Source organism: Gymnoscopelus braueri (genome assembly GCF_963280865.1).
Source record: "Gymnoscopelus braueri genome assembly, chromosome: 19".
Classification (NCBI taxonomy): domain Eukaryota; kingdom Metazoa; phylum Chordata; class Actinopteri; order Myctophiformes; family Myctophidae; genus Gymnoscopelus; species Gymnoscopelus braueri.
The window spans coordinates 18,146,934-18,171,858 of record NC_137621.1 but is presented as its reverse complement, the minus strand read 5'-3'; the positions used below and the strand labels follow the sequence as shown (position 1 = coordinate 18,171,858).

General features: G+C 40.9%; 3 protein-coding genes across 5 annotated transcripts; 2 read left to right on the top strand and 1 right to left on the bottom strand.

Annotated features, from left to right (window-relative positions):
* Window positions 1-3,828: 3,828 nt before the first annotated feature.
* Window positions 3,829-7,079, top strand: LOC308074691 (E3 ubiquitin-protein ligase TRIM35-like; the record flags this gene model as incomplete). Its single annotated transcript, XM_080414196.1, has 2 exons — window positions 3,829-4,782; window positions 7,029-7,079. The coding sequence occupies 2 exons, from the start codon at window positions 3,829-3,831 to the stop codon at window positions 7,077-7,079; spliced, it is 1,005 nt and encodes a 334-aa protein (XP_080270322.1).
* Window positions 7,080-7,624: 545 nt separating this feature from the next.
* LOC308074997 (transforming acidic coiled-coil-containing protein 3-like) lies at window positions 7,625-14,009 on the bottom strand (the record flags this gene model as incomplete). 2 transcript variants are annotated; one of them, XM_080414573.1, is made up of 17 exons in its annotated part: window positions 7,625-7,763; window positions 7,866-7,986; window positions 8,090-8,196; window positions 8,821-8,993; window positions 9,111-9,154; window positions 9,233-9,300; window positions 9,459-9,608; window positions 10,081-10,162; window positions 10,308-10,438; window positions 10,537-10,698; window positions 10,795-10,853; window positions 11,089-11,263; window positions 11,822-11,885; window positions 12,015-13,122; window positions 13,224-13,270; window positions 13,351-13,478; window positions 13,845-14,009. In XM_080414573.1, the coding sequence occupies 17 exons, from the start codon at window positions 14,007-14,009 to the stop codon at window positions 7,698-7,700; spliced, it is 2,850 nt and encodes a 949-aa protein (XP_080270699.1). In that variant the 3' UTR covers window positions 7,625-7,697. The 2 variants fall into 2 exon arrangements, with proteins under 2 accessions (XP_080270699.1, XP_080270698.1); XM_080414572.1 differs by lacking the exons at window positions 10,795-10,853; window positions 13,845-14,009 and having other exon boundaries at window positions 10,537-10,583; window positions 11,077-11,263; window positions 13,351-13,474.
* A 2,603-nt stretch (window positions 14,010-16,612) lies between these two features.
* mlh3 (mutL homolog 3 (E. coli)) lies at window positions 16,613-24,913 on the top strand. Of its 2 annotated transcripts, XM_080414655.1 has the most exons (12): window positions 16,613-20,093; window positions 20,256-20,357; window positions 20,661-20,740; window positions 20,876-20,980; window positions 21,077-21,161; window positions 21,261-21,329; window positions 21,457-21,565; window positions 23,348-23,507; window positions 23,625-23,648; window positions 23,755-23,833; window positions 24,314-24,465; window positions 24,770-24,913. In XM_080414655.1, exons 1-12 carry the CDS (start codon window positions 16,934-16,936, stop codon window positions 24,848-24,850), a joined length of 4,206 nt encoding a protein of 1,401 aa, XP_080270781.1. In that variant the 5' UTR covers window positions 16,613-16,933; the 3' UTR covers window positions 24,851-24,913. The 2 variants fall into 2 exon arrangements, with proteins under 2 accessions (XP_080270781.1, XP_080270782.1); XM_080414656.1 differs by lacking the exon at window positions 20,256-20,357.
* Window positions 24,914-24,925: the final 12 nt, after the last annotated feature.

Sequence of the window (24,925 nt, the reverse complement as noted above, 5' to 3'; positions counted from 1 at the left end):
TACTTGGTCGGCTCCTTCTTTCCATCTACATCAAATCTCTTTGTCGAAAATAGCCAATCTACAAGCTCGCCTTGTGACGTGAGCTTGTACAGCTACTATTTTCTGTGAATGTTCGCCCCCAGAATAGGGACGCTGTAGGAACCATACCGTTCCTATTCTGAGGTGAACATTGGCAGAATGTCCTATTGAGAATCAATAGGATGGAGTTTAGGACTTTGAGCCACAATTGCTTTGGCCTTGGGACAATTGTCCTGCTGAATGGTGAACATTCTTTACCTTACTGACTTTATTGTCCTTGTAGCGAAATGTATTTTCTGTGCAAAATATACATTACCGTGGCAACAAAGAGACATCAGACACAACTGACAACAGTAACATCACAGCACCAGACGTGTACAGAAAGGGGAGGTGGACACAGCATGATGCTGTCACCACCAATGTCAAAGTAGAAAAAAGAGAGAGAGGAGCGTTTCAACAAAGTGCTCTCTGGTCTCTGGTACAATGGGTGACACAATTGATGCAAAAAAGGGATGAGACCAAGGCACTCTTGTGGAAAAATGTAAAAGCCTTTAGTCTGGCTAATGCATGGCAAGAATAAGAAATACACCTAAGCGTTGCGGCAACAATGCCTTCATCAGGGTGACTTTAAAGGTCACAAGAGGGCCTTGGTCTCATCCCTTTTTTTGCATCAATATGTCAAAGTAGGTTGATCCTAACACTTGCTCCAAACACTTCAATCTTGTAACCTTTCCCCAATTCATGCATTTGTCTACTGTATGTCAAACTTATTCAGAATGGTCTTTACAGTAGTTTACATTTTAACATCTTTAATTCACAGCTCAACTCAACTTTATTTGTATAGTCCCTAATTAATGTTACAGTCTCAAAGTTCTCTGCGGGCCCACATAACAAGGGAAACAAACGTAACGTCCCTGGTTTGATCCAGGGCCTGCCCACTGTGCCCAGTCTGAGTCAAAGTGTCCGTGAGCAAGAACAGCACACCAATGGGCAAGTAAAAAAAAGTTAAGGCAACACATTCATAGTGAAGATAGCCGAACTAGATCAACTGTTTCCACCTAAAATAAAAATCCACACATAATGCCCAAAATAAGGATCCCAGGCTAAAAGTGATCTTTTAGGGTATAGAATTTCCAATACTCTGTATTGGGAATGGTAAATGACTACTGTAGTAACACACATTTTGAAGTAAGGCGATTAGGAAAATGTATTTCACCACTGTAAACATTTTGAATATGAGACTTTTAATTGTGGAATTGACACTTTTACTTAAAGGACCATTCACCCATTTTCAACCTATCTTCATATAATTGGTCCTCACTAATGCTCATGATAAAATGGTACCATTTTTTACTACTCGGTCTGTGTCTCATAGGAGGACTGTGGAAATTCCAGAAACCAGAGCAGGCTGGTTTCTGGACAGTCCACAGTCCTCCTATGAGTGACAGTGACATCATCGTTAGACAGATTTCTTTTTTTTTTTTCAAACAAGATTTCACATTTTTTATTTAGATTTGTATTAACGCGAGAGTCGAGAACAATGGCTTCTATTATAACATTGTAACTTTCCAGGAATAGAAAACCTGCCGTTTCTATTAGCTTGGATTCCCCACCGATAATGAAAATGGTAGGCGGAATTCTGAACTGTCCAGAGCCCTCCTCACACACCGAGTAGACAAAAATGCATGAAGTGCACGGAACTGCTTATATAGTGCATATGTTGTAAGGGGGACACATTAGCCATTGCACACTGCTGGTTTGAAGACAGGATGCAGGAGTAAATGTTTGTGAGTCAACTGGTTAATTTCGTTGGTCAACAAAGTCCAGCCAGCCTTCTTATTGTTCACTCACATTATTAAAGACAGCGGATAAGTGATTTTCTCTGGTTTCAAAAAGTGTTAAATAGTTTGTTCAATAACCCTAACGAACAAGATTTTTGTACAGGATCTCCTCTCTGGTCAGTTGGAATACATTGAGGACCTAGCTGGAGCACTGATCCAATGTCACTATGACTCGGCATGTACCTCATGGTATCATAGCACCACCACAAAGGCCTTAAAAACAAGGCTCCAGACATCCCAAAACAAACTGGTCAGGCTACTACTTGGCCTTACAGCTACAACTCATCTAAACCCTGCTCACTTTGCTAGAGTGGGATGGCTCAGGGTAGAGTACAGCAACTTGCAATGGGCATGGTCTACAAGATACACCACACCTCAAAGACACGAGATATTATTTGAATTGTTGACATGATTTGAATATAAGTACTACTTTTTTTTAATGACTTGAATGTTGAATGTTCAAATGTGTTTAATTGTTTATAGTTCTGATACACTAGATCATCTTATCTGTGTTTACATTATTTCACCAGACTGTCAACTTGTTTTAACACTTACTGACTGTTTCTTGCAGGACAAGAGATCTGCTCCACGGTGAAGATCACCACAGGTCAGTCACAATGTACACATATACCGTACACCAGTGGTTCTCAAAGTTTTTCATGTCAAGGACCCCCAAAATTATATGTATTTGGCCTCGGATCCTATCTCAAAATATTTCATTCCAGGGACCCCCAGAAGCAAAGATTTGAGTTTCAAATGTTGGCTTTAAAAAAAAAAATATAAATTCAAAGATTTGTGCACATTTTCAAGATTTTTCAAAAATGGCAGATCTACAAGTTTATAGCGGGCACTTGGTGCCGCGCTATGAGCTTGTAGATCTGCTACTTTTCAATAGCCAAAGTAAACAAGAATGGTTAAAATGATTGTGACGCTATATTCATTTAGCTGGGGACCCCCTGGTACCCCACCAAGGACCCTTGGGGGTCCCCGGACCCCACTTTTAGAACCAATGGCGTACACCAGTGGTTCCCAAACCATTTCAGCTCAAGACCCAAAAGAGAAATTAGACGTTTGGCCGAGACCCAAATTAGAGAAAATGGCAGATCTACAAGCTCACAATGTGTAGCTTTGCGCAGCGTTGTGAGCTTCTAATCGGCCTATTGTATGGCAGCAACAACTCAATACATTTAGGCCTGTAGACATGATCTGCTGCAGTTCAAACCCAGCATCAGATTGGGGAAGAAATGTGATTTTAAGTGACTTTGAACATGGCATGGTTGCATAATAATAATAATAATAATAGCCAGATATGCTAATTTCATAATTTCTTTGCATATTGTGAGATGAAGTGGGCTTGAGTGGTTAATCGATTAGTTGATGTATAACAAAAAAAACACACTTCTTGATTAGATTCATTGAAAAGTAATCGATTTGCTACGAAAATAAGTGTTAGCTGTAGCCCTGCAAAAGACTCATAACTACGTGCACATCGACCTGGGGTGGTTAGCCAGAAAACTTAATGTGGAAAAAGGAAAAATAAAAAAATATAGCAAATATAGCAGAAGTTCGCAGTGTGGCACGAAGTGCCGCGGTGTGACCTTGTAGATCTGCTATTTTGGAAAGTGGTTAAAATGATTGTGATGCTATGTTAACTACTTTCGCAGGGGACTCCCTGGAACCCCCCCGTCCCCCGTCCTCACTTTGAGAACCATTGCCCTAGAGATTGCATGCAAATCCCAGCAGAAAAGGAGTTTCTGAAATACTCAGACCAGCCTGTTTGGCACCAACGACCATGCCACGTTCAAAGTAACTTAAAGCGGCACTATGTCACTTTTTTTTAATGTACAATCTGTATGGTAGAGTATATGTTTTTTGTTTTTTTTACTCTTTATTTTCAGCTTAAAAAGTGTAAGACAAGACATACAATCAAATATTGATCTTGTGTTTCCACAGATACAGTCGGGCTAAGATGGCTCCAGAGTCGTCCCTTTCTGAAGATGTTTCCTGTCCCGTTTGCTGTGACATCTTCAAAGACCCTGTTCTCCTGCCGTGTCGCCACAGCTTCTGTGAAGTCTGTGTACATAAGTGGTGGAGAGCAAAGGAAATGAAGCAGTGTCCACTTTGTATGAACATCTCGATAGATCATCCACCACCCTGTAACCTGGTACTGAAGAACCTGTGTGAGGCCTTCGTACTGCACAAACATCAGGGAGTGTGTCGTGTGTGTCAAGATGCAGTCAAACACCCCATCGCTAAAGCCGCACTGCATCATAAGAAGGAAGTCAAAGAGTTACTTGTCTTAGTACGCAAGAAAGTTTATAATGTGAAACAAGTTAAAACTTACTGTGATGTAGCACTGAAACACATTAATGTCCAGACCCGTAAAACAGAGAGGTGCATTAATGAACAATTTAAGAAGCTGCATCAGTTTCTGCATGAGGAAAAGGAGGCTAGAATTGCTGCACTGTGGGAGGAAAGGCAGCAGAAGAGTCAGACGATGAAGGAGACGATTGAGGCTCTGAACAGAGAAATTGCAACTCTTACAAATATGATCAGGGCCACAGAGGAGGAGCTTCGGGCTGAACCCATCTCATTCCTCAACAACTACAAGACCACAGTGGAAAGAGTCCAGTTCACACCGCAGGACCCACAGCTGGTCTCGGGAACACTGATGGATGTGGCCAAACACCTCGGCAACTTGAGCTTCAGTGTCTGGGACAAGATGAACGACATTATCTCCCACACTCCTGTCATTCTGGACCCCAACACTGCCTGTCCAGGGGCAAACCTGTCTGATGAGCTGACCAGTGTGACACTTGGAGAGGAACAGCAGCTTCCTCACAACCCAGAGAGGTTTGATAGATACTACCGTGTCCTGGGTTCTGAGGGCTTCGACTCTGGAATTCACAGCTGGGATGTGGAGGTTGGAGACAATGCACACTGGACAGTAGGGGTGATGGCACAGTCTTTCGAAAGGCTGGGAGATTGCTGTGGTCCATTATGGGATATAAAGTTAGATTATGGTGAATACGCAGCAGGCACCCATCTTCTGGGGTCAGAGACCACTGTTCTCTCAGTGCAGCAGAAACCTCGCAGGATCAGAGTCCGACTGGACTGGAATGGAGGGACGCTGTCCTTCTCTGATCCTGATACCAACACACTAATACAGACATTCACACACACTTTCACTGAGACTCTTTTTCCACTCATTGCAACTTCTGATCATTCTGTCCCTGTGAAGTTTTTTACCAAGTCAAAGATTCCAACACAATCGAGACACTGAGCAGATGTGTGAGGATCTCAGCACAGCTGATGAGGAGTTACCTGTGCTGAGAAGATCTAAACGCAAGCGCAAAGCACCTGAAAGACTTATTTTGTAATAGGCTTTGCATACAGTACACATGAAGTACACATGTTATTTGTCATGATCTTTTCTGCATGCCCTGAAGAAGACCATAAGGGTACGGACACACCAGAGTTTGATTCTGCCAATGCGGCGGATTCTGCCAATGCTTTTCAATGGGAATGGAGCATTTTGTTGCCATTGCGCGGCTTTCTGCTCCGTTCCCATTGAAAACCATTGGCAGAAGGCACATTTTGGTTTGTTTTTTAATTTTGTTCAAAGAGGAACCAGGCTGTATAATAAAGCCTTTTAACGGTGCCTTTGTTTTGTTTTTTTCATATTTGTCATATCTGCACTGTTTGTTTTTCTGTTTAAGTCTGAAAGGCAAACAGAAGTGACATTTTTATTTGTGTTCCCACGTGGAATGCAAACAACAAAATGATATGATCGCAGTTATTTGTATCAAAATTATTGTTAAGAATGATGGTGATTATATCAGCACAGTGATGAGTTACAACATGTGCTGTGTGAAGATCTAAATGCAAAGCTATAACCTGGAAGAGTCATAGGCTTTATTCATAGCAGCCATTTTGGAAAAACTTTGAACCTTAATTCCTTCACAGGTGTTAAAGTTACCAATGATTCTAATGAAGGCTCTGTTCCATTTAGTTTAGCACAGTGGTTCTCTTTTTAATTTCAAGGACACCCATAACTCAGTGATAGATAAAATATCAACATCAACAAGCATGCTGACATGTCAGCTGTATAAAAACTATATAAATGTGGAACAATTATAGTTACATCAACCATTATAAAAAGTGTTTCCAAATGGCCAACAATATGAAGTGATTTCTTGATTAACACTATTAATAAGCGGTACTGATGATTTACAAAAGGGCTGGATTAATGCTCCTATACAGGTAGTCCTTCGTTTGTTTTAATGTCACATGTTTGGAATGCACATGCATTACATCACTGACCACTATCCTTCATTTCAGTTATCTTACTTGCCATTCAGTAGAGTAAGACATACGTAGACCAGAAAGCCTAACCTAACCCTTTTGAGGTATGGAAACCTTGCCTATTCTGCAATAGTCTGGACGAGTCTGTTTGGTCTGGAGTTACCAAAGACTGCAACGAATGGGAGAATTGTTTCCGTGTTGCATATTAATTGGAGTCTTTTTCGAGGTTCCCAGCACTAGTCAGGTAAATGCTTCCCCACATATACTCTTATTGGTACTGTAACTAGAAAATGTGTATTTTGGACTGCAAGCTTATCCAGCCACAATTTATGAAGCTGTAGTCATTCATATTAAAATTCAATCATGAATATTTAATTTATTTTGCTAATTTGTGTGGCATCTTGCTTTGCCCAAAACATTGGCCTATTCAACCAATAGGGGGGGTAAGCTTGAACTTAGTTTGATGATAGAAATAATATATTGTAGCAGCGCTACTACTACCACCACCTGCTGATCAAGAAACAGAATCCTTGCGAATGAGATGGACCCATACTAATGGATATTGGACCATTGGGAAGCCCCAGCAGAGGCAGGTCAGCTTTCTGCCCTGCGACATGGCGAGAAGAGCCTAGTTGACTACAGAGGGTGACACAGAGGGCAGCCAGCTCAGACAGTAGCTGATGGCATGAATTGACTGAATAGTGTGTGGACACAGAGGACTTGACGTTTTTAGATGAGTGATGGCCCCTGCAAAACTACTAGCATCATCTCCATTTAAGAAAGAAGAAACCCTCTTCAACTCCTCTGCTCCACACTACCACCTCATAACTCCTCCTCTGCTCCACACTACCACCTCATATATAGGTAGGATTTCCTTTCACCATTGGGAAGTGCATCGTCCTGCTCTGGGAGTGAAGAGACCCTGTGATTGCTCCGAAAAGAAGGGTAGCATTGCATTGAGCCAGCTCTTGTTTTGTTATAAGCACAGCAGGAAGAGATGAGCATTGGCTCCAGACAGATGAGTAAATTATATATTTAACACCCATTCATAGAACCTAAACAATCTACACAGTATTGCACTTTGCTGTTACCCTTGTAAACAAGCCATATTACCACGATAGCCCAAATTCTTTGAATTAAAATGCTTTGAATGCTAAAGAAAATAATCCACAAGTTAACAGTGAAGATTTAAATCAACACTGCCCTCATGTGGTTTCAAAGGACAGATTAAATTCTTACCAAACACATTACCACTTAATTTGTAAGCCAGTTATGTTCATATGCTTTTCTTTTTAAACTCGCAACAAAATTATGTTTAACAGCTTTATTAATAATGGGTAATATAAACAGACATTTTAAACCATCTAATCAAAACATTAACTTTAATTACATGAAATCTTATAATCAGCAACAAAAGCAGAATATACATCAATAAGGACAGGACAACAATAAAACAAAGTGCCGTTTTCAGCTTCTCTGACCATTTTAGATGACATAATCACAAAAGCAGCAGGACAATATGATGATCCGTTTTCAGCTCCTCTGAACATTTGCGATGAGGTCGTCACAGACCTTACTAAGCTGTTCAAATTCTTTCCCCTGAGGTACAGAGAATGGTGAGAAAAAATAAGTGGATATCTTCAGAATATTACCAACAGATTATAGAGTAGATTTTTATTCTGCTTCACAATGTTGACTTACTTTCTGGTCAAGGCTCTTTTCCATAGACTGGACCTTTAGCTGCTCCATGCGTAGCTGGGCTTGAAGTCCCCCCATCTCAGCCTTGAACTTTGACCGCACCTCGAAAATCTGTTTATTTGCCCTGAAAACAGAAAACATACGGCACAAGCGCAGTCAGTTTACAAAACCAGTGTCTTGGCAGGGCCCATACAATAAACAGAATGGTAGGATCTAGTAAATCTTACATCTCAATTTTCTCCTCTGCATGGGCTTTCAGTGTCTGATAGCGCTTCTCCTCCTTTTTGATCCTGGCCAGGGCATCCTGAGCACATGCTTTAAGAGTTTCTTCATTCTAGTTAGGCAGATAATAAAACAAAAGTCATTGTCAACACGTTAGTTTATAAAAAAAACTTTCGCCTTGATTTGATAGTAATAATAGAGATATCGGGGAAGGTGAGAGTTGGGAAGGACATGCCGGCTATGCAAGGACTGAGCCTTATGGTATGCGCTCTACTAGTGAGCCACCGGGGCACCCCAGGCAAACTTCACCCATAATCATATTCTTTGGCTCTGTGCATATCTTTAGTCCAGGGGTTCTCGAAGGTGGCATACCATTTCCTGTTCTGGATCATTTTCCCCAAAGCATTGTTTGTTTTTGCTCTGCAGCAGTTTTGAACTGGAAACACATTTGAGGTGATTTCACACACACACACACACACAGCCTATGGAGGAAGACATGTGCAAATCTGATAACCCTTCCAAATGTGTTCTGTGCGTTAAGAACTTGCTCTCCATGCCAGCCTAATGTATGTAAAACGACACAATTCGATAAGCTTTACACAGGCTGGAGCGGATTTTCAAGTGCTAGCTCTTGACATAAGACAAGTGCAAGTGTTACGTCAGATCTTCAACATGTTACGCTAAACACCTGATATGTTCAGCATGACCTCCAAGTCATGCTGTGATGAGTACTCACCTTTCTGGAACCTGCAATGGCCTCCTTATATTTGTACCCCCTCTTCAAGACCTCTGAGAAAGCCTTCTCCAAGTTGCTCAGCTCCGTTTGCACTTGTTCCTTTTCCTGCAAGGCCTCCCTCAAGGCCTCCCCGAGGCTTGTTTCAGTCTTCTGGCGGTCTTTCTCTTGTGCAGCTGATAGAATGAGGCAATGAGGCAAGATTGACAAACAATAATGATCCATAAAGATAGGCGCTAGTACACATTCACAGAACCCTGCCATCAAATATACATTTGGTTTCAATAACTTACATCTCATCTTTGCACTTGAGCTCTCGAGTTCAGAAATTATTCTCCTGTGAAAGAAAGAAGTTTAAAATGACATGAATAAAATTAATTGATAAAGTAGCAAATAACAGTAATAAATGGCTTACTTCTTGTCCTCCCATTCTTCAAAGAGCTTGTCATATTTTGCTTTCCATTGCTTATCCTTTTCATTTGCCTGTTGAATAAATATATTGTTAGAATCAGTGCATGTCTGAATTTAATTAATCCAATTCTTTTACCGGTAATACTCAAGAGGGTTAACATGACACTAAAAATACATAAACAGGGGCAATGAGAATCAAATCCACCAAAACTACACTGCTCAGAACTTACCTTCATCTGAATCAAAGCAATGGCTTGATCCATGTCGTTCTGACTGTATTTCAACATTTCAACAATTGCATCCTCTGTAGTTGTTGGCTGGGGAAGAGGAGCGACTCTGCACACATGCATTTCAGAGTTCTGGACAAATGGATCCACAGTCTAAATACAAATGAGAAGAGTTCACACAGCTTAAAGCTGAGGCTTACATTCAACAGCTTTGGGGCAACTCAAATCAGCACTCCATTTAACACTACAAGCCCATGAATTTCAGAGCTTGAGATTATTGTAGTAAAAATACTCAATTTTGTTTAGGCTTTAACAAATTTGTCATTTTAAAGTTTTTGTAAATAAAGTGAATTCCAAAATTACAGTATGCTGTGCAGTGGAGAACTGATGTTATTTCCCATTTCTGTTCCACCCGGTTAAACCGCTTCCCTCTGACCTTTACTTTCACATTCCTTGGTGGCTAGCAGAAACATTGTTTAAAGTGTTTTTACTGGGGGGGTAGACAGTTTTAGTGATGTAAATTTTAAGAAAAAAAGTTCAGTGATTGATGGCCCAGAAAAGCAGGCTCTTGCATATATTGCTGGTTCAAGTATTACCAATGGCAAATGTGAAAGAGGTGACTTACTGCTGCTATGACGTCAACTAGCTTGAAATCCTCTTCTCTTGATTGTGCAACCTTTGTATCAGCCATCTGTGGAGCTTCCAAACTGAAGAGAAATCAAACAGTTTAATTGACTGTTTTTATTGAAGTAAAGACTATTTGATGCTCAGCATAAATTAGCCACCAAATTCCAGTCAACACATTAGTCGAGCTAGGGCATCTGGAGGGTGAGGGTGGTGCAACATACATACCGTGAAACAAAGGGGGCTAGACGAGGGATCGGAGTCTGTGCACCAGGGCTAACTGGTTTTTTTGGGCTCTCTTTCATCAGGGGGTCAAATTTAAGGTAGAGGGACTGTTTCCTTAGTGCAGATTCCTCGAACTGTTAACAGCAGATTAGCAACAACAAAAACCACAATGTAAATGTAACATTGTACAAAAAAAATGAAGAAAAAACTAAAACATGAGGGCAACACTCACACTGCCAGTCCCAAATTGTTCCAGGTAGTCCATTTGACCATCAGGGGCTAGACGAGGGATAGGCGTCTGTGCACCAGGGCTAACTGGTTTTTTTGGACTCTCTTTCATCAGGGGGTCAAATTTAAGGTAGAGGGACTGTTTCCTTAGTGCAGATTCCTTGAACTGTTAACAGCAGATTAGCAACAACAAAAAACACAATGTAAAATTGTACAAAAAAAAAAAGGGGGAAAAAAACTAAAACATGAGGGCAACACTCACACTGCCAGTCCCACATTGTTCCAGGTAGTCCATTTGACCATCAAAGTGATTTTCCATGACTAGGGAATAATAAAAATAAAAGTAAAGCTCAGATGGATTTAATCCTTAGACCAATATTAAATTAAAGAGGACAAATTCATGTAGCTTATATTCAATTCAATGTATGGTAGAGAAAAATAGATGATACACAAAGGTTTTAACCTCTATGTTTGAATATACAAACAAAAAATAGTAAACATTCAAGGTCTGTAGGTTGAATACAAGTGTCCAAAAATGTGAGACCATCTGACTTACACATGGTTCCAGGGACAAAATCCTCACTGGGTTCTGGCAGCCCAGTCTGTGAGTTCTGATCAAGGTGACACAGTGTAATCAAATCAGGAGCACTTAACACAGGTTGCTCAGTCTCAGGCTGAAAGCCCAAGTCAGGGGCAGTCTCTGTCTTCTCATCACTGGTGGTCACATTATTCTACAAAGAAAAAATAAAGCATATAATCTTGAGTTATAATCAGTGGTGGACAAAGTACTCAACCCCAGTACTTGAGTCAAAGTATAGATACTCCTGGTCAAATATTACTCAACTAGTGAAAGTTGCTCTGTCAAATTTGTACTTTATGAAAGCATGCACTACAGTACTTTAACTAAAGTACTCAAAAGTAGAAGTCAAAAGTACATTTTCTTTATACAATCAAAGCATTGCTGCATTATTTAAATCAAGTGAAAATACAATCATGCCATTTTCACTATATTTTAAATAGGGCTAAGTGGTTTATAATGTACTTTACTTTTTCCTTTCCTAGAAATGTAGTAGTCAAAATACAAATACTCAAGTAAAGTACAGACACTGAAAACAATGTACTTCGTTACTGTCCACCACTGCTTATAATGCTTCGACTGTCCAGCTGTAACAGTAGTTACAGCTGGACAAGACTTCTAGAGGTGCTCAATCTTTGGAGTTCAGAACTAAGTGTGCAAGGAGACAAAAACTAAATATTCAACTAATTGATGTTTAGATCATTTTCATTACTTCTTTCAAGGCAACAGGAGCGGGTCCATCAATCTTTTGGATGTCATCTTTCCCATCTCCAGTACTACAGAGAGCAAATACACACACACACGTAAGCTGGAATACTGTTAACAGGGTTAAAAACATAGCATTTTGTGCTTTAAAACTTGCATTGGTCAGAGGAATTTTATAGAGTTAAAAAAGGCCAACATACCACACAGGAGGGGGAATCCCTTTGACTGGAGTTGGTGCCTTGCCCACAGGACTGGACTTCTCCCCAAATGTTGGTGAAGTGTTCATTTTTGCATTTGTGCCAAAAGGATTGAAGTTTGGGTCATCAAACTTGTCAAGTTGAAATGAGTAAGAAGACTTTGGAATAGGAGCCATATCGACATCAGCCGCAGGCTTGACTGGAGATTCTTTTGGTGGGGTGGGTTCCTTCTTTTCAGGTGCAGGCTGTCTCTCTGACGATTTCAGACCAGGCGTTTTTTTACTAAACCTTTTGGGTGGTGTCTTCCGCTTGACATTACAACCATCGTCAAAATTGAACTCAAGTTTCACTGGGCCTTCGCTAAGAGGAGCATCAGTGGATTGGAACACGAATTCGTCCTCCGTTGGTTTAGGGGTATTAGATACCACTGTGGCCACCAACTTTGCAGGCATATCTACTCTGTTTATGCTTTCCATATCCATTGCCACTGACTCTTTAACTGGTGGGTCACTGCATGGCACTTTCTCCCCAACCGGAGGAGAATTCTGAATTTGTAATCCTCCCGTCATGAAAGGATTGACTGAATCCAAGTTGTCAAAATCTAAATTGGAAGAGCCTTTGGGTGGCAGAGGAGCATCTTCTACAGAATAATTGGCTGTAGCTTCTTCTGGAATGACAGTGAAAGACATGGCAGCAGGCGTTTCCTCATCGTTTATATTGGAGGATGAATCTGGTTCCTTGTCAGCCGTTCCTTTTGACACTATGACCACACTGCTGTCTGTGGAGTGCATGTCTGTAGACATATTAGCAAGTGAATTTTCCATAGAGGGGGTGATAGGAAATGTATCATCCAGTACTGTTTTGGTTTGAGCAATCTCCCCTGTATCATCCAGTACCATTTTGGTTTGAGCAATCTCCCCTGACACAGTCTCTGGGGTGCCACATTGAGGTACTTTTATTCCTGCAGGAATGTCTTCGAGAGCAGGCCTGGTTGGAGAGTTAGGCACTTTAATGGACGCCTGAAATGGATTTATGGCATCCAAGTTGTCAAAATCAAAGTTGTAGCCACCCTTGCTTTGTATGGGCATGTCATCAGGATTAGGCGTCAACTCTGTGGACAAAGTGAACAAGGGATGCACTTCATTAGCCAAGCAGTTCTGAAAGCTAAATAAGAGGTGCAAATGCTAGGATATTCATATTTGGATGTTTTACCAATTTTGTGCCCGTCAACTGGCTCAGTGACCTCCTGAGGCAAAGTACTATAAGATACAAAAGAGAACTGATAAGCCATCTTAATAGTTTTGTCAGCACAATATTACACAAGGAACTGAAGAGTCACCTTGTGTTATTCAACTGTAAGGACTCCATGGATTTTGTGCACTCATCCAGGGTTGTCATCTTGCCAGTCTTTGAAGGAGATACAATTCTTTTGGTGACTGGGTCTCTTCTTGGAGTCTGAAAACAAACCTGGATTGACATACATACACGTAAATACTATGGTCAGTGTTGTATAGCTGGTTAACTGGAACTTTTAAGTCTAAAATGGTGTGTTGCCTGCAATCATCCTTCTAATGGGAGTGTGAAATCTATATGGTTACACTTTAGTGACGGATGTCCAAAAGCAGCACATTACTCTCATTAAAAATGTCAACACTACTTTAGTAAACAATGCACTCTCGAAAAAAATATGAATACACCTCACTGCTCAAGACTAACAAAATATTAATAGTTGTAGGATAAGGGTACACAACCTGTGACCATAATTTAAGTAAGATAGGTCAAAAAAACGTTAAGGTAAATCAAAATGATACGGTACTGTACTCAATTCTGTACCTTCACTTCACACTTTTCTACAGTCTTGCTGGGCAGGTTCTCTGACTGTCGCAGAATGGAGGGTCTCCCGGTCGGCTGATCCAAGGCAAAGATGTCCAGGACTGATTCGATGTGCTTCGCTTCAGGACAGGGCCCTTGGTTCTCATCATTCACAACAGACGTCATCCTGTTTTAAGGGAGATGGAGAGCTAAGTGGATGCATTGAACTTCTGACTAAACCCTGAGGACAAAGTACAATTGGGTCCAACTGACAATAAACTGGAGACCAAGTGAGCATCACGCAATGGTTGAATTCCACTGCATTTCTTAGTTTCCCTTTAGTGTAATATTGGCTTTATCTGCTGCAACATTTGGTGGTGCCACAGATAGAAAGCCCATTCATTCTTCCATAGAGATTAATGAGAATATTTATTTTAATTATTTGAAGCCTGGAACCAATCCATCCAGGCAGCTGGCTTCTGGTGAATCATGACCATACAACATTTGATTCTGTGTTAGAAACAATATTTGGAAGAAAAAGATATATTATGAAATATAGTATATAATACAATGAAATATTCAAATATGTTTTGATATAGAATCAAATGTGTTTACGTCATGTTTTCCCTGACATTTTCCCTATTATGTTATCCTGTAAAATTACAGGGTGGGGATCAATAAATGATTATCAGTGAACACGTGAACCCACTGAATGACAGGACTTACTCTCGATTCCATGGTTTTATTTACTAGTAAACTGCTGATCATGGGCTGACTGCTATGCTAATCTTCAATCTCTTCTCCGTGGACAAACGGCAAAGGCGTCGAGTTTACGTCAGAAACTTTCAAGACTTAATTTAATGTAAAACAAATATGTGGCTAAGGGGCTTACCCGCGTACCCCAAATGTTAACTCGAGTGTCCTGCGTGTTTGTGCAATGTATTAGTCCATATTCTTCAATAAAGAAGTGTTTTAATCCCGTTTGTGGACGATTCTTTCGGAAGTTCCCAAGGGGCGTTGGTGAGGGGGCGCATCCGGCGAAAGCCAGAATTATACTCAATGTAAATAGGAAGTAAACGAGGGGGGGAATAGCGTTCGTCCACAAACGGGATTAAAACACTTCTTTGTTAAAGAATATCGACTAATACGTTGCACAAACACGCCAGACACCGATTGAACATTTGGGACACGCGGGTAAGCCCCTTATATTTTACATTTCTACATGTTTGGAGAAGTACGGGCTTTGGAGCTGACATTCAAGGGCAATCTGGCGGGGGGGGGGGGGGGGGTGGTAGCTAAGAGACTCTCGTAGAAAGAAAAAAATAAGTCAAAATCGATCTACGAGAGTCTTTTTGGTGCGTTCGGAAATTACGCACCGGAGCACACTCGCCTATTAGTTTGTATTGGCCAGTGCGCTCAGTGCTGTATTTTCGAACGCGCCCTCTAAGGCTAGATCAAGATCAGATATTTTCGGTGTTATACAACAACGTATAAATGTACATTTTTAGCAGGTAGAAGATAAAATGCGTACAGCATTCAAAACCACCTACCTGAAAGTGGTTGGTTAAAATGGTACGTCCTTCCAACCAAAGCGCTCTGATCCACTGACAAGTAGCTATGTGTGAAAACATAGTTTGAAATGCCCTTTAATTCATGAAAGGACCAATGAGATCGTTGGATCTCTGAGTCACGAGTGGTAGGAAAAGCGTTGCCATGTCCGCTTAATATAAGTGACTTTGGGCTTGTTTTTCTGTAAAGTTGCTTGTAAATATTGGTAGTTGTGGTTTTTTTTGGGGCTTGTTTCTAAAGTGTAGTTGCTTATTTGGGCTTGTTTCCTGATGTTGTTTAAACCAGTGGTTCTCAAACTTTTTCATGTCAAGGACCCCAAATTAATATGTATTTTTCTGTGGACCCCCATCTGAAAATATGTTATGCCAGGGACCCCCATACAAGATTTGTGTTTTTAAAATATTTCACATTCTTCTAAATTTCTTTACTTTATTTTTTTGAAAATAGCAGATCTACAATCTAGGCCTACTTGTGGATTGGCTATTTTCAAACTGCTCATGTGACCTAGTCGCTTCTTTAGGGCTTGTTTTCATAGACCCGGCTGCTTATTTCTGTCACACAATCTGGCAACACTAGTTTCGAGCGGATATGACTCAATCAGCTCTGCCGCCATGTGCGCAGAATGTTTTTGTTATTAAAAATGTCTTTTGACAAAATAACACAACTGTCACTTCCATTAGAAAATTAGCAAACAAAAAAATAATTATTTATGTTACATGACCTGTTACTGGGGGTGCTTGTGTGTATATATATATATATATATATATATATATATATATATATATATATATATATATATATATATATATATATATATATATATATATATATATATATATATATATATATATATATATATGTAATGCCCAAAATAAGGACCCCCAGGTTAAAAGTGGTTAGACTATCTTTTTAGGGTATAGAATTTGCAATATTCTGTATTGGGAATGGTAAATGACTACTGTAGTAACTACACTTTTGAAGTAAAGCGATTTTTATTTTTGTACATAAAACCATTGTCATGTTTCAATATAGCATTTTTTTAATTGAATTCAGCAGTAAACATGTGAGCTCAGATTAAATGACTGACTGGTGTTATCGTTGATGACCACTCCGCGCCAGAGGGGGGCAGTGCTGGCTAACTGTAGCATCTTAAGCAAACAAGTTGCTCTTTCGACTGTAACAGAGAACAGCTCAACAGAAGGTAAACAATGGATGGAGCACTGTGGGGATCATGGAGAATGGTTCTTTAAACCTTGTAGAAAATACTGTAGGGTACAACTACGGTCGCCCGGTAGCTCAACCGAAATGTCTTGCCACCTTCCTCTGTCCAACACCAACGAAAATAGTTGGCGAATTATGTCGGTTGGGATCGAAGTGTTTATTTTATAAACTAACTTAACGTTATGTTAACGTTACGTTACGAAGGAGGAGCCAGGCAGCCAGAGACCCCGTTGACTGTAACAGAGAGGAGGTTACTCACATCTGAACAATGATTTAAACCATTTTGACTGTTAACAGAGGACATTACCCACATCTGAACAATGATTAAACGTCTGTCTAAAGAGGTACAGGGGAAACTTCGTTCTGGAGTCGCTATATGCTCGCTTCAGCAATGTGTGGAGGAGCTTCTTCTCAACAGCATCGATGCAGGGGCGACGTGCGTGGGCGTGAGAATGGACCTGGATGCGTTCAAAGTCCAGGTGATTGACAACGGTTCTGGGATGGACCTGGAGGACATGGAGCTGGTTGGAGACCGATACTTCACCAGCAAATGCTCTTCTGTGGAAGACCTGGACAACCTCAGATTCTATGGGTTCAGAGGGGAGGCGGTAGCCAGCATAGTCTCTCTTGCAACGCTTGTTGAAATATCATCACGGACCAAACTGTCCGTGAAAACACACGTGAAGGTCTTCAAGGATGGCAAGGGCCTAGATGTGTTTGAGGCTGACGCCACTCGGCCCTCCTCTGGGACCACCATTGTGATCTGTAACTTCTTCCACAACATGCCAGTCAGAAGGAAGAGGATGGACCCTGTCTTGGAAGGTGAGCGGATCAGGCAGCGCGTGGAGGCCATCTCCCTCATGCACCCTTCTGTATCCTTCACACTGAAGAATGACTGCACAGGGGCCATGGTGGTGCAACTGTCCAAAGCTAGAGACACCTATAACAGGTTTGTTCAAATACACGGCTTAGGGCGAGCACAGAGACTCGGAGAAATCAGCTACACTCATGGACAGTTTGAAGTGAGCGGTTACGTAGGAAGAGAGGGCCATTACAACAACAGTTTGCAGTTCTTATATGTAAATGACAGACTCCTCCTTAAAACGCAGATCCACAAACTGCTGAATGTTCTTCTTCGCAAACTGAGGAGTTCAACTAAAAAGAATACCAGTCCAGATGTGCAGTCGTCTACCAGGAGTCCTAAGCACACAAGAGGCCATGATTTGCATGGTGTGTATGTACTCAACATCAAATGCCCCTACTCAGAGTATGACATTTGCCTTGATCCTTCCAAAACTCTCATTGAATTCAAAGACTGGGATGGTGTTTTACTCTGCATCGAAGAGGCAGTGAAAATATTCCTCAGCAGAGAGAACTTGGTGAGTGAGCTATCACCAGAGGATTTGGAATATGCAGCTCCAAAACTGTTTGGGACAGCAGACACAGAGCAAGAGGAGCATGACAATGATGACCAAGGCATCCAAGCAACTTTAGCAGAGTCCCCGTTGGAACACAATATTCGGAGGACAGTAGCATCTGTACTTGTTCATCGCAAACCTGAGGAAAACTCTGTTCTTGAAGACAACATTGGCCTGACATGTGGTGAAATCGAGAGCAAAGTAGAGGTTGAAGAAGGAAGGCTTGGAGCAGAAAGCATCCCGTTGAGGGAGCTAGAAAGGAAACAAGATCATAGTTATATAGACAAGGAACGTGCATCAAAGTCAGAGGAAACTACCCGGGAAGGGATGCATTATGATTTAGTCACGTTAACAGATGGTTTGGAACATTTGTCTGAGGATAACATTACTAACATAGATATGTCAAATTCCCATGATACAAGGGAAGAGTCACAAAGTATTGGATGCATGCCTAGTTCAGTCAGCGGGGGACAGCAAACTGAACAGCAGAAAATGTATAAAGACAGACTGATGATAATGAGCAATACAAGTATTCTCACACAGGAAATTCAACCCAATTCAAGCTCTTTCACACAAGTTCTACATCATTGTCAGAACACAAATGGACATGGACAAACTTCAGTAGCTCACAAAAAGATCAGTTTGTCAGATCCATATGTGCATGATATTCTGCAGGCTCGGGACCAGGGCCAGTACAGTAGACCACGATTTCACCAGCACGTTTCAGGATTGAAAGGAATGGAAGATTTGGTACCATCAAAACGCAAATTCTCCCTCATAGAAGGCTCAAATCATAGTGAAGCTCAACAAGTTTGTAAGGACATTCCACCTGGCATGACCTCCAAGATTCCCAAGGTCACATTGGGTCAAAGGTTGTCTTTATCTACAGAATCAGGGTCTCTGGACCAGTTTAGAAGAATATATGGAAAGTTTACTGAACTGAAACCATCCTCTGAGGAGACTAATTGCCGTGGCTTTCTATCTCATGCCAGAGTGCCTCAGACAGACAACTTCCCTTCGACAATCCCTTTGAAACCACAGAGTGTTCCAGTCAGCCAGGAAGAGGTACAGGAGAGTGATATTACAGAGACACAAGAAAAACAGAGAGACTTACAAAGCCACCTGTCTCTTTCTATGTTCACCAGGCTAAATCCAATGTCAGATCGGAAGAGACAAAGTAGAGCATCCTTAGCAGCAAAACTCTGTCATTTAAAACGGCAACAAAAGACCAATGTCAAACAAAGTGCACTTACACATAATTCAGGGACCGTGTCAGTGAAAAATGTTTGTTCCATGATTGCAGACGACAATATCCAAGATGGCAACAACAATGATCAAATCTGTGGTATGGCACCAAAGGCTGAGTGTGTAACAAGTTGCAATTCGAGTCTGGACCAGTTCAGAAGAATATATGGAAAGTCAACTGAACTGAAACAATCCTCTGAGGAGGCTAATTACAGTAGCTCACTACCTCATCCCAGAGTGCCACAGACAGACAATTTGCCTTTGAAACCCCAGAGTAATCCTGTCAGCCAGGAAGAGGAACAAGAGAGTGATATCACAGAGACACAAGAACAACAGAGTGAGTTAAAAAGCCCCCCGTCTCTTTCTATGTTCACCAGGATGAAGCCAATCGCAGATCAGAAGAGAGACAGTGGAGCATCCTTGGCATCAAAACTATGTCAATTTACACAGAGACAAAAGACCGGTGTCACTCAAAGCGGACTTAAACACCATTCAGGGAGCACATCAGTGAATGTTGTTTGTTTCACGAATGCAGACGACAATATCCAAGATGGCAACAACAATGAACAAGCCTGTGGTACGGCATCGAAGTCTGAGGGTGTCACAAGCTACGGTGCGAGTCCTCAGTTGGCTGAGGAAGAAGAGCTCACAGCAATGGGAGACTGGCTGCATCATTATGATGATTCTGTGGGGAAAACGGTCTATGTTAACAAAGTGACCGGTCTCAGCCGATATGAGGACCCATCGGTGGAAGAAATGCAGGTGCGCTGCACATCAGACATCACCAACATGGCCGTCAGTGTCATCTCTAAAACAGGTAAGTGATGCTTTGCTTCTAGTTTGTTTGTGCTTACGGAGACTTGATGGTAACATAAAATGTCTGTAGATGATTGCCAAACTGAACCTACACAGTGGATAATATTGTTTTGTGTGGTGAATGTTAGTAAGTGCCTTCCTTGCTCTCTTTCCTACATTGTAGGGATGGAATATAGGTGTTACCCTTTTCAGATGGATCTAGTGTTTCCCTTCCTTCCTAAATCCAGGGCAGAAAGAGTGATTAGTACAGGGCCTGACATCAGAGGTACACTTAGCATGGCCTGGTGAACAACCCCCCTGGAAATCGCATTGCAATACGATTTCCAGGGGGGGTGGTTCACCAGGCTACACTTAACAGGTGTATTAGATCAGAATTACAGTACACGGTACACTGTTAGACGCACGCACACACACACACACACACACACACACACACACACACACACACACACACACACACACACACACACACACACACACACACACACACACACACACACAGTACAACATGAATACATTTACATGTGAATGTTTGTATTTGTAATGTTTTTATGTTATGTCTCTTCAGAGGATGATGCTCAGACTGTGAACTCGCTTTCCTCAATGTACTCTAAATGGAATAACCCTGTGTTCGTCCGACCTCCTATGGTAAGTAAAATATCTCGTATTTTTGTCTTTTTGTTTAAGTAACTTACATTGTTATTACATCATTTATTTAAATTATGGTGCTTTTTAATGGGCCGAATCATTAAATAAAAGTAACATGGGTCATTGTTTCTCTAGGTTGGTGTGAATATATCAAGCGAACAAGCTGATGGATTGGCAGTGAAGATCCACAACATCCTGTTTCCATATCGCTTCTCTAAGGCTATGGTGCACTCAATGAAGGCAAGTTTGAAGTACATTTCTCTTTTTAAAGCTCTGGCTCAAACAATTTAGCTTTGATTCATATAGTTTATATTTAAAAAACGTCTTACCTTGTAGGTTATTAATCAAGTTGATCAGAAGTTCCTTGCTTGTCTAATCGATACGAGAGACCAAGGGCCTACAACAAACAGTGAACGTGAAGGTACGTTTATGTTGTTCACAATGCACCATCAACTGTTCCCCCACACTTTATGTGCAGTATAATAAAAAAAAAGATGTGCCCATATCCATTGAACTTTAGGAAATCTTCTGGTGTTGGTGGATCAACATGCGGCCCATGAGAGGGTTCGACTTGAGAATCTAGTCGCAGGTAAAAGAGCAGAACACAGACCATGGATTATTAATGTCAACGACGCCGTCTCTGAGGACAGTCACACCGCTGCTGTGCTCCTAGCTGTATCAAGTCGTAACTTCTGACTGTCTGTGGTTGACTGTAGATTCCTATGAGGATGACCCAGAGGCACCGGGGGAGAAACGTCTGTGTTCGTCAAACATTCTGCCTCCATTGGAGATCAGTGTAACAGAGGAGGAGCTGAGACTGCTCAGGTTTGTGACAAACATCCGAAACATAGAAAATATAATATGACTTAAAGAAGAGGGAATAAACTATTTATAATACTGTATGTGTAGTAATGGTCAAATCTGAGCATGATTTAAGTTTTGGGACTCTGGACTTTTTAAAAATATCCTATTCATTGCTGTGCACTAATTAATTTAAGGGTTTTACTCTAGAAAACATACCTATTGTGTATAAATATATTTGTCTTATTGTAGGTTTTGTACACATTTAGCAGTATGACAAAAGGCTGATCAATCTCTCAAACTGAACTCTCAGCTGGAAATACTATTGACGTCCGACAGTAGACGGGAGAGTTTGTTGGCTTCTGTACCAATTCCAATTAAAATATAATTACTGCAGCGCTCTGATATTAGAGCAAGGGTCCAGATGTTTGTGTCTGATGCCAAATCTTTGAGGCATGCTGCCAACGTTGCAGTTGTATCTGAACCAGTGTGCAGAGACTTGCTTTGGTGCAGAAATAGTCCATCAGTGAATCACAGCATTGGTTTGGTTTGACAGGTAGAGCTTTACAAAATCTGGCAGGATAGTTTGAATACCTGAAACTTCTGGGATGTGTGTCGTAGCAGTGCTTTTTTTGCTCCCAAGGTGAATTTAATTTGGCTGACTCTACCTGTATACTGTAATCACATAATCTCCTTCTTGTAAGAGGCCCATTTCAAACTGCTTCAGTCAATTAAGCAAAAAATCTGTCACGTAATCACATTAGCTTGAAACCCAAACAGCTCTCAGAGAAACCTTTCCTGATTATTATTCCAGAATGCCAGCAGCCAGGCTTTTAACCACAACCAGAAAGGCTGAGCACGTAATCACCCCAATTTTAACCTCCCATCACTGGTTACCCGTTAGTTTTAGAATTATTGTCAAGATTTTACTCACTTTTAAAGCACGTCTCAGTCTCACCACTTCCAATATCTCAGACCCTTTTAACCCCTTATGAGCTGGAGTGCTGCCTAACATATACCTGGCATGGCCTTTCTGGGATTCTAAATTCCTAAGTAAAGGCCACCAGGGCTCCTAGACTTTGAACAAACTGCCTATAGGTATTATGCTAGTAGATTCAGCATCCCCTTTTAAAGCAATTCTAAAAACTTGTTTAGACTTGCTTTCATTAGCTATTGATTTTATGTTATACTTGTCGTCTTTTATTTCATTTTATTTTGTATTTTTATCACTTTTAATACATTGCAACACTTTTCTACAATTTTTACTATTTTCTTTTTACTTTTGCTTATTGATTATTATGCAACGTAACATAACCATCTCTAACATAAACAAAAACATTTTCAACCGTATATGTAAACTTGACCATCTGTAATAATACCTAATCATAACCATTTGTTTATATAAAAAAAAAGAATCTCTTATGGGAAAGTCCCATAAAGCCCAGTGATCACAGGTGTTTCTAACTGAACTGTCTGTAAGCTATAACCATTGCTCTGAGTCTGAGAGCGGTTTTAGACCTCTAGAAATGTGATACTCCCAGTTGGTCGGTCAATTAATCTAGCTTAAGAAATTGAAACATAGCCTACAGATTCAGACCTGCTAACTCACAAACATTATTTCAGACATTACTGACAAATTCAAGTTCTCTCAAACAAAGAAATTCAAACTTACAATGTGCATCACAGCCAAAAGAACCCAGGATCGGAGCTCATTTGACTGCACTAAAATCCATCAATTTCACCAGCAGATGTCACTGATGTGCACTGTGCTGAATGAATCTACCAAGTAATGTATTGTGTTTATAGGTCTTTCCAGTCCTGTTTGAGAAGGCTAGGCCTAGAGGTGGGCTTTACGGAGATCGGGGGTCCACAGGTGCTAGTGGGGAAGGTCCCTCTGTGTTTCATAGAGAAAGAGAGCAATGAACTCAAGCGAGCGAGACCGTCCGTCATCAAGTCCATAGTTGAGGTAAGTCACATGAAAACCCCTGGCTAAGGAGTGTTCATCAATCAATGAATCATGATATGGTCTAACAAATGTATTGTCTTTTAAATATACTATTTGCACTCTACAAATGCCCTTTAGGAGTATCTTCAAGAGCAGATTGAGGTGAGTGACTTCTCTTTACTCACTTAACTCTTTACGTGCAGAGAAATGTCTATTGGTCAGATATGGGTAATGTTCTTTGGGTAATTCTTTTGCCTATTTCTCTTAGTTTCTCAGCTCAACTGGCAGAGTGAGGGGAACACTGCCTCTCACAGTCCTGAAAGTCCTCGCCTCTCTGGCATGCCACGGTAGGGTTCGCTATCCTCCAATGAGTGCTACAGATAACGTATTATTGTAGGCTAAATTGAAGTTACTCCCACCATGGGTTGCTAGTGAATTTGCATTCAGTTTTGGAAACAAAGAAAATTTGTTCTGTAGCAAATAAGTGCTTGTAATGCTCACTTTTGCTCAACTTCCACAAATCTACACAATTTATGATTATTACCTCACACACACACTAAAATGCACCTAGCAGCTTCACGGTTGAGTCCGTGGATGTAATTTATGTTCTCTTGAGGCATATGTTATGTTAATCAAACCAAATTTTCAGCATAAACTGAAAACCCTAAATCTCAATCTGATGAGGGAACCCATTGCAAACTCACTTCAGTTTTAAGACTACAAACTGTAGCACTCATTGCATCTTTTATGTCGTGACATTCAGTACACAGCTTGTGTACAGTACATATATTGATACAACCTGTTGCTATGCTTGTGTATTGGAACAGGTGCTATCAAATTCAACCACAGTCTGAGTAAAGACGAGTGTTGCAGCCTGATAGGATCCTTGTCCTCCTGCCAGTTGCCTTTCCAGTGTGCACATGGCCGTCCGTCCATCGTGCCCCTGGTGGATGTCCTCCACTTGGACAACGATCAAAAGGTATCACCATCATCGACAAGTACACACGTAAAACAACCTCAGTGCTAGCTTAACTCTGATTCTCTCTGAGGTAAACTAAAGGCTGATAGCTGCGCGCCAAAAATTGCTGATCTACAAGCTTAAAAGGCGTTTCGTTGTAGATCGGCTGTTTTTGGCACGCAACTATGCATTAATAAAGTATAACAGAGGTAGGTGCAACATCCACAGCAAAGTTAGTTTTTCTCAGTTTTGTCCAAAAGATAACACATGTAACACTCATGGAATTATTTATTTTTGTTTTGACTACGCATTCTTGTCCCCACAGGAATTACCAAAACCAAACCTCCTAAAGTTGAGAAGAATGTGTAGAGCGTGGGAACTTTATGGAATGAAAGAAAAAATGTAGTGTGCATATTTTTTTATATACCGTCTGGTCAAGATTAATTTATTAAGAAATTGCCTTCATTAAATGAGACAACTT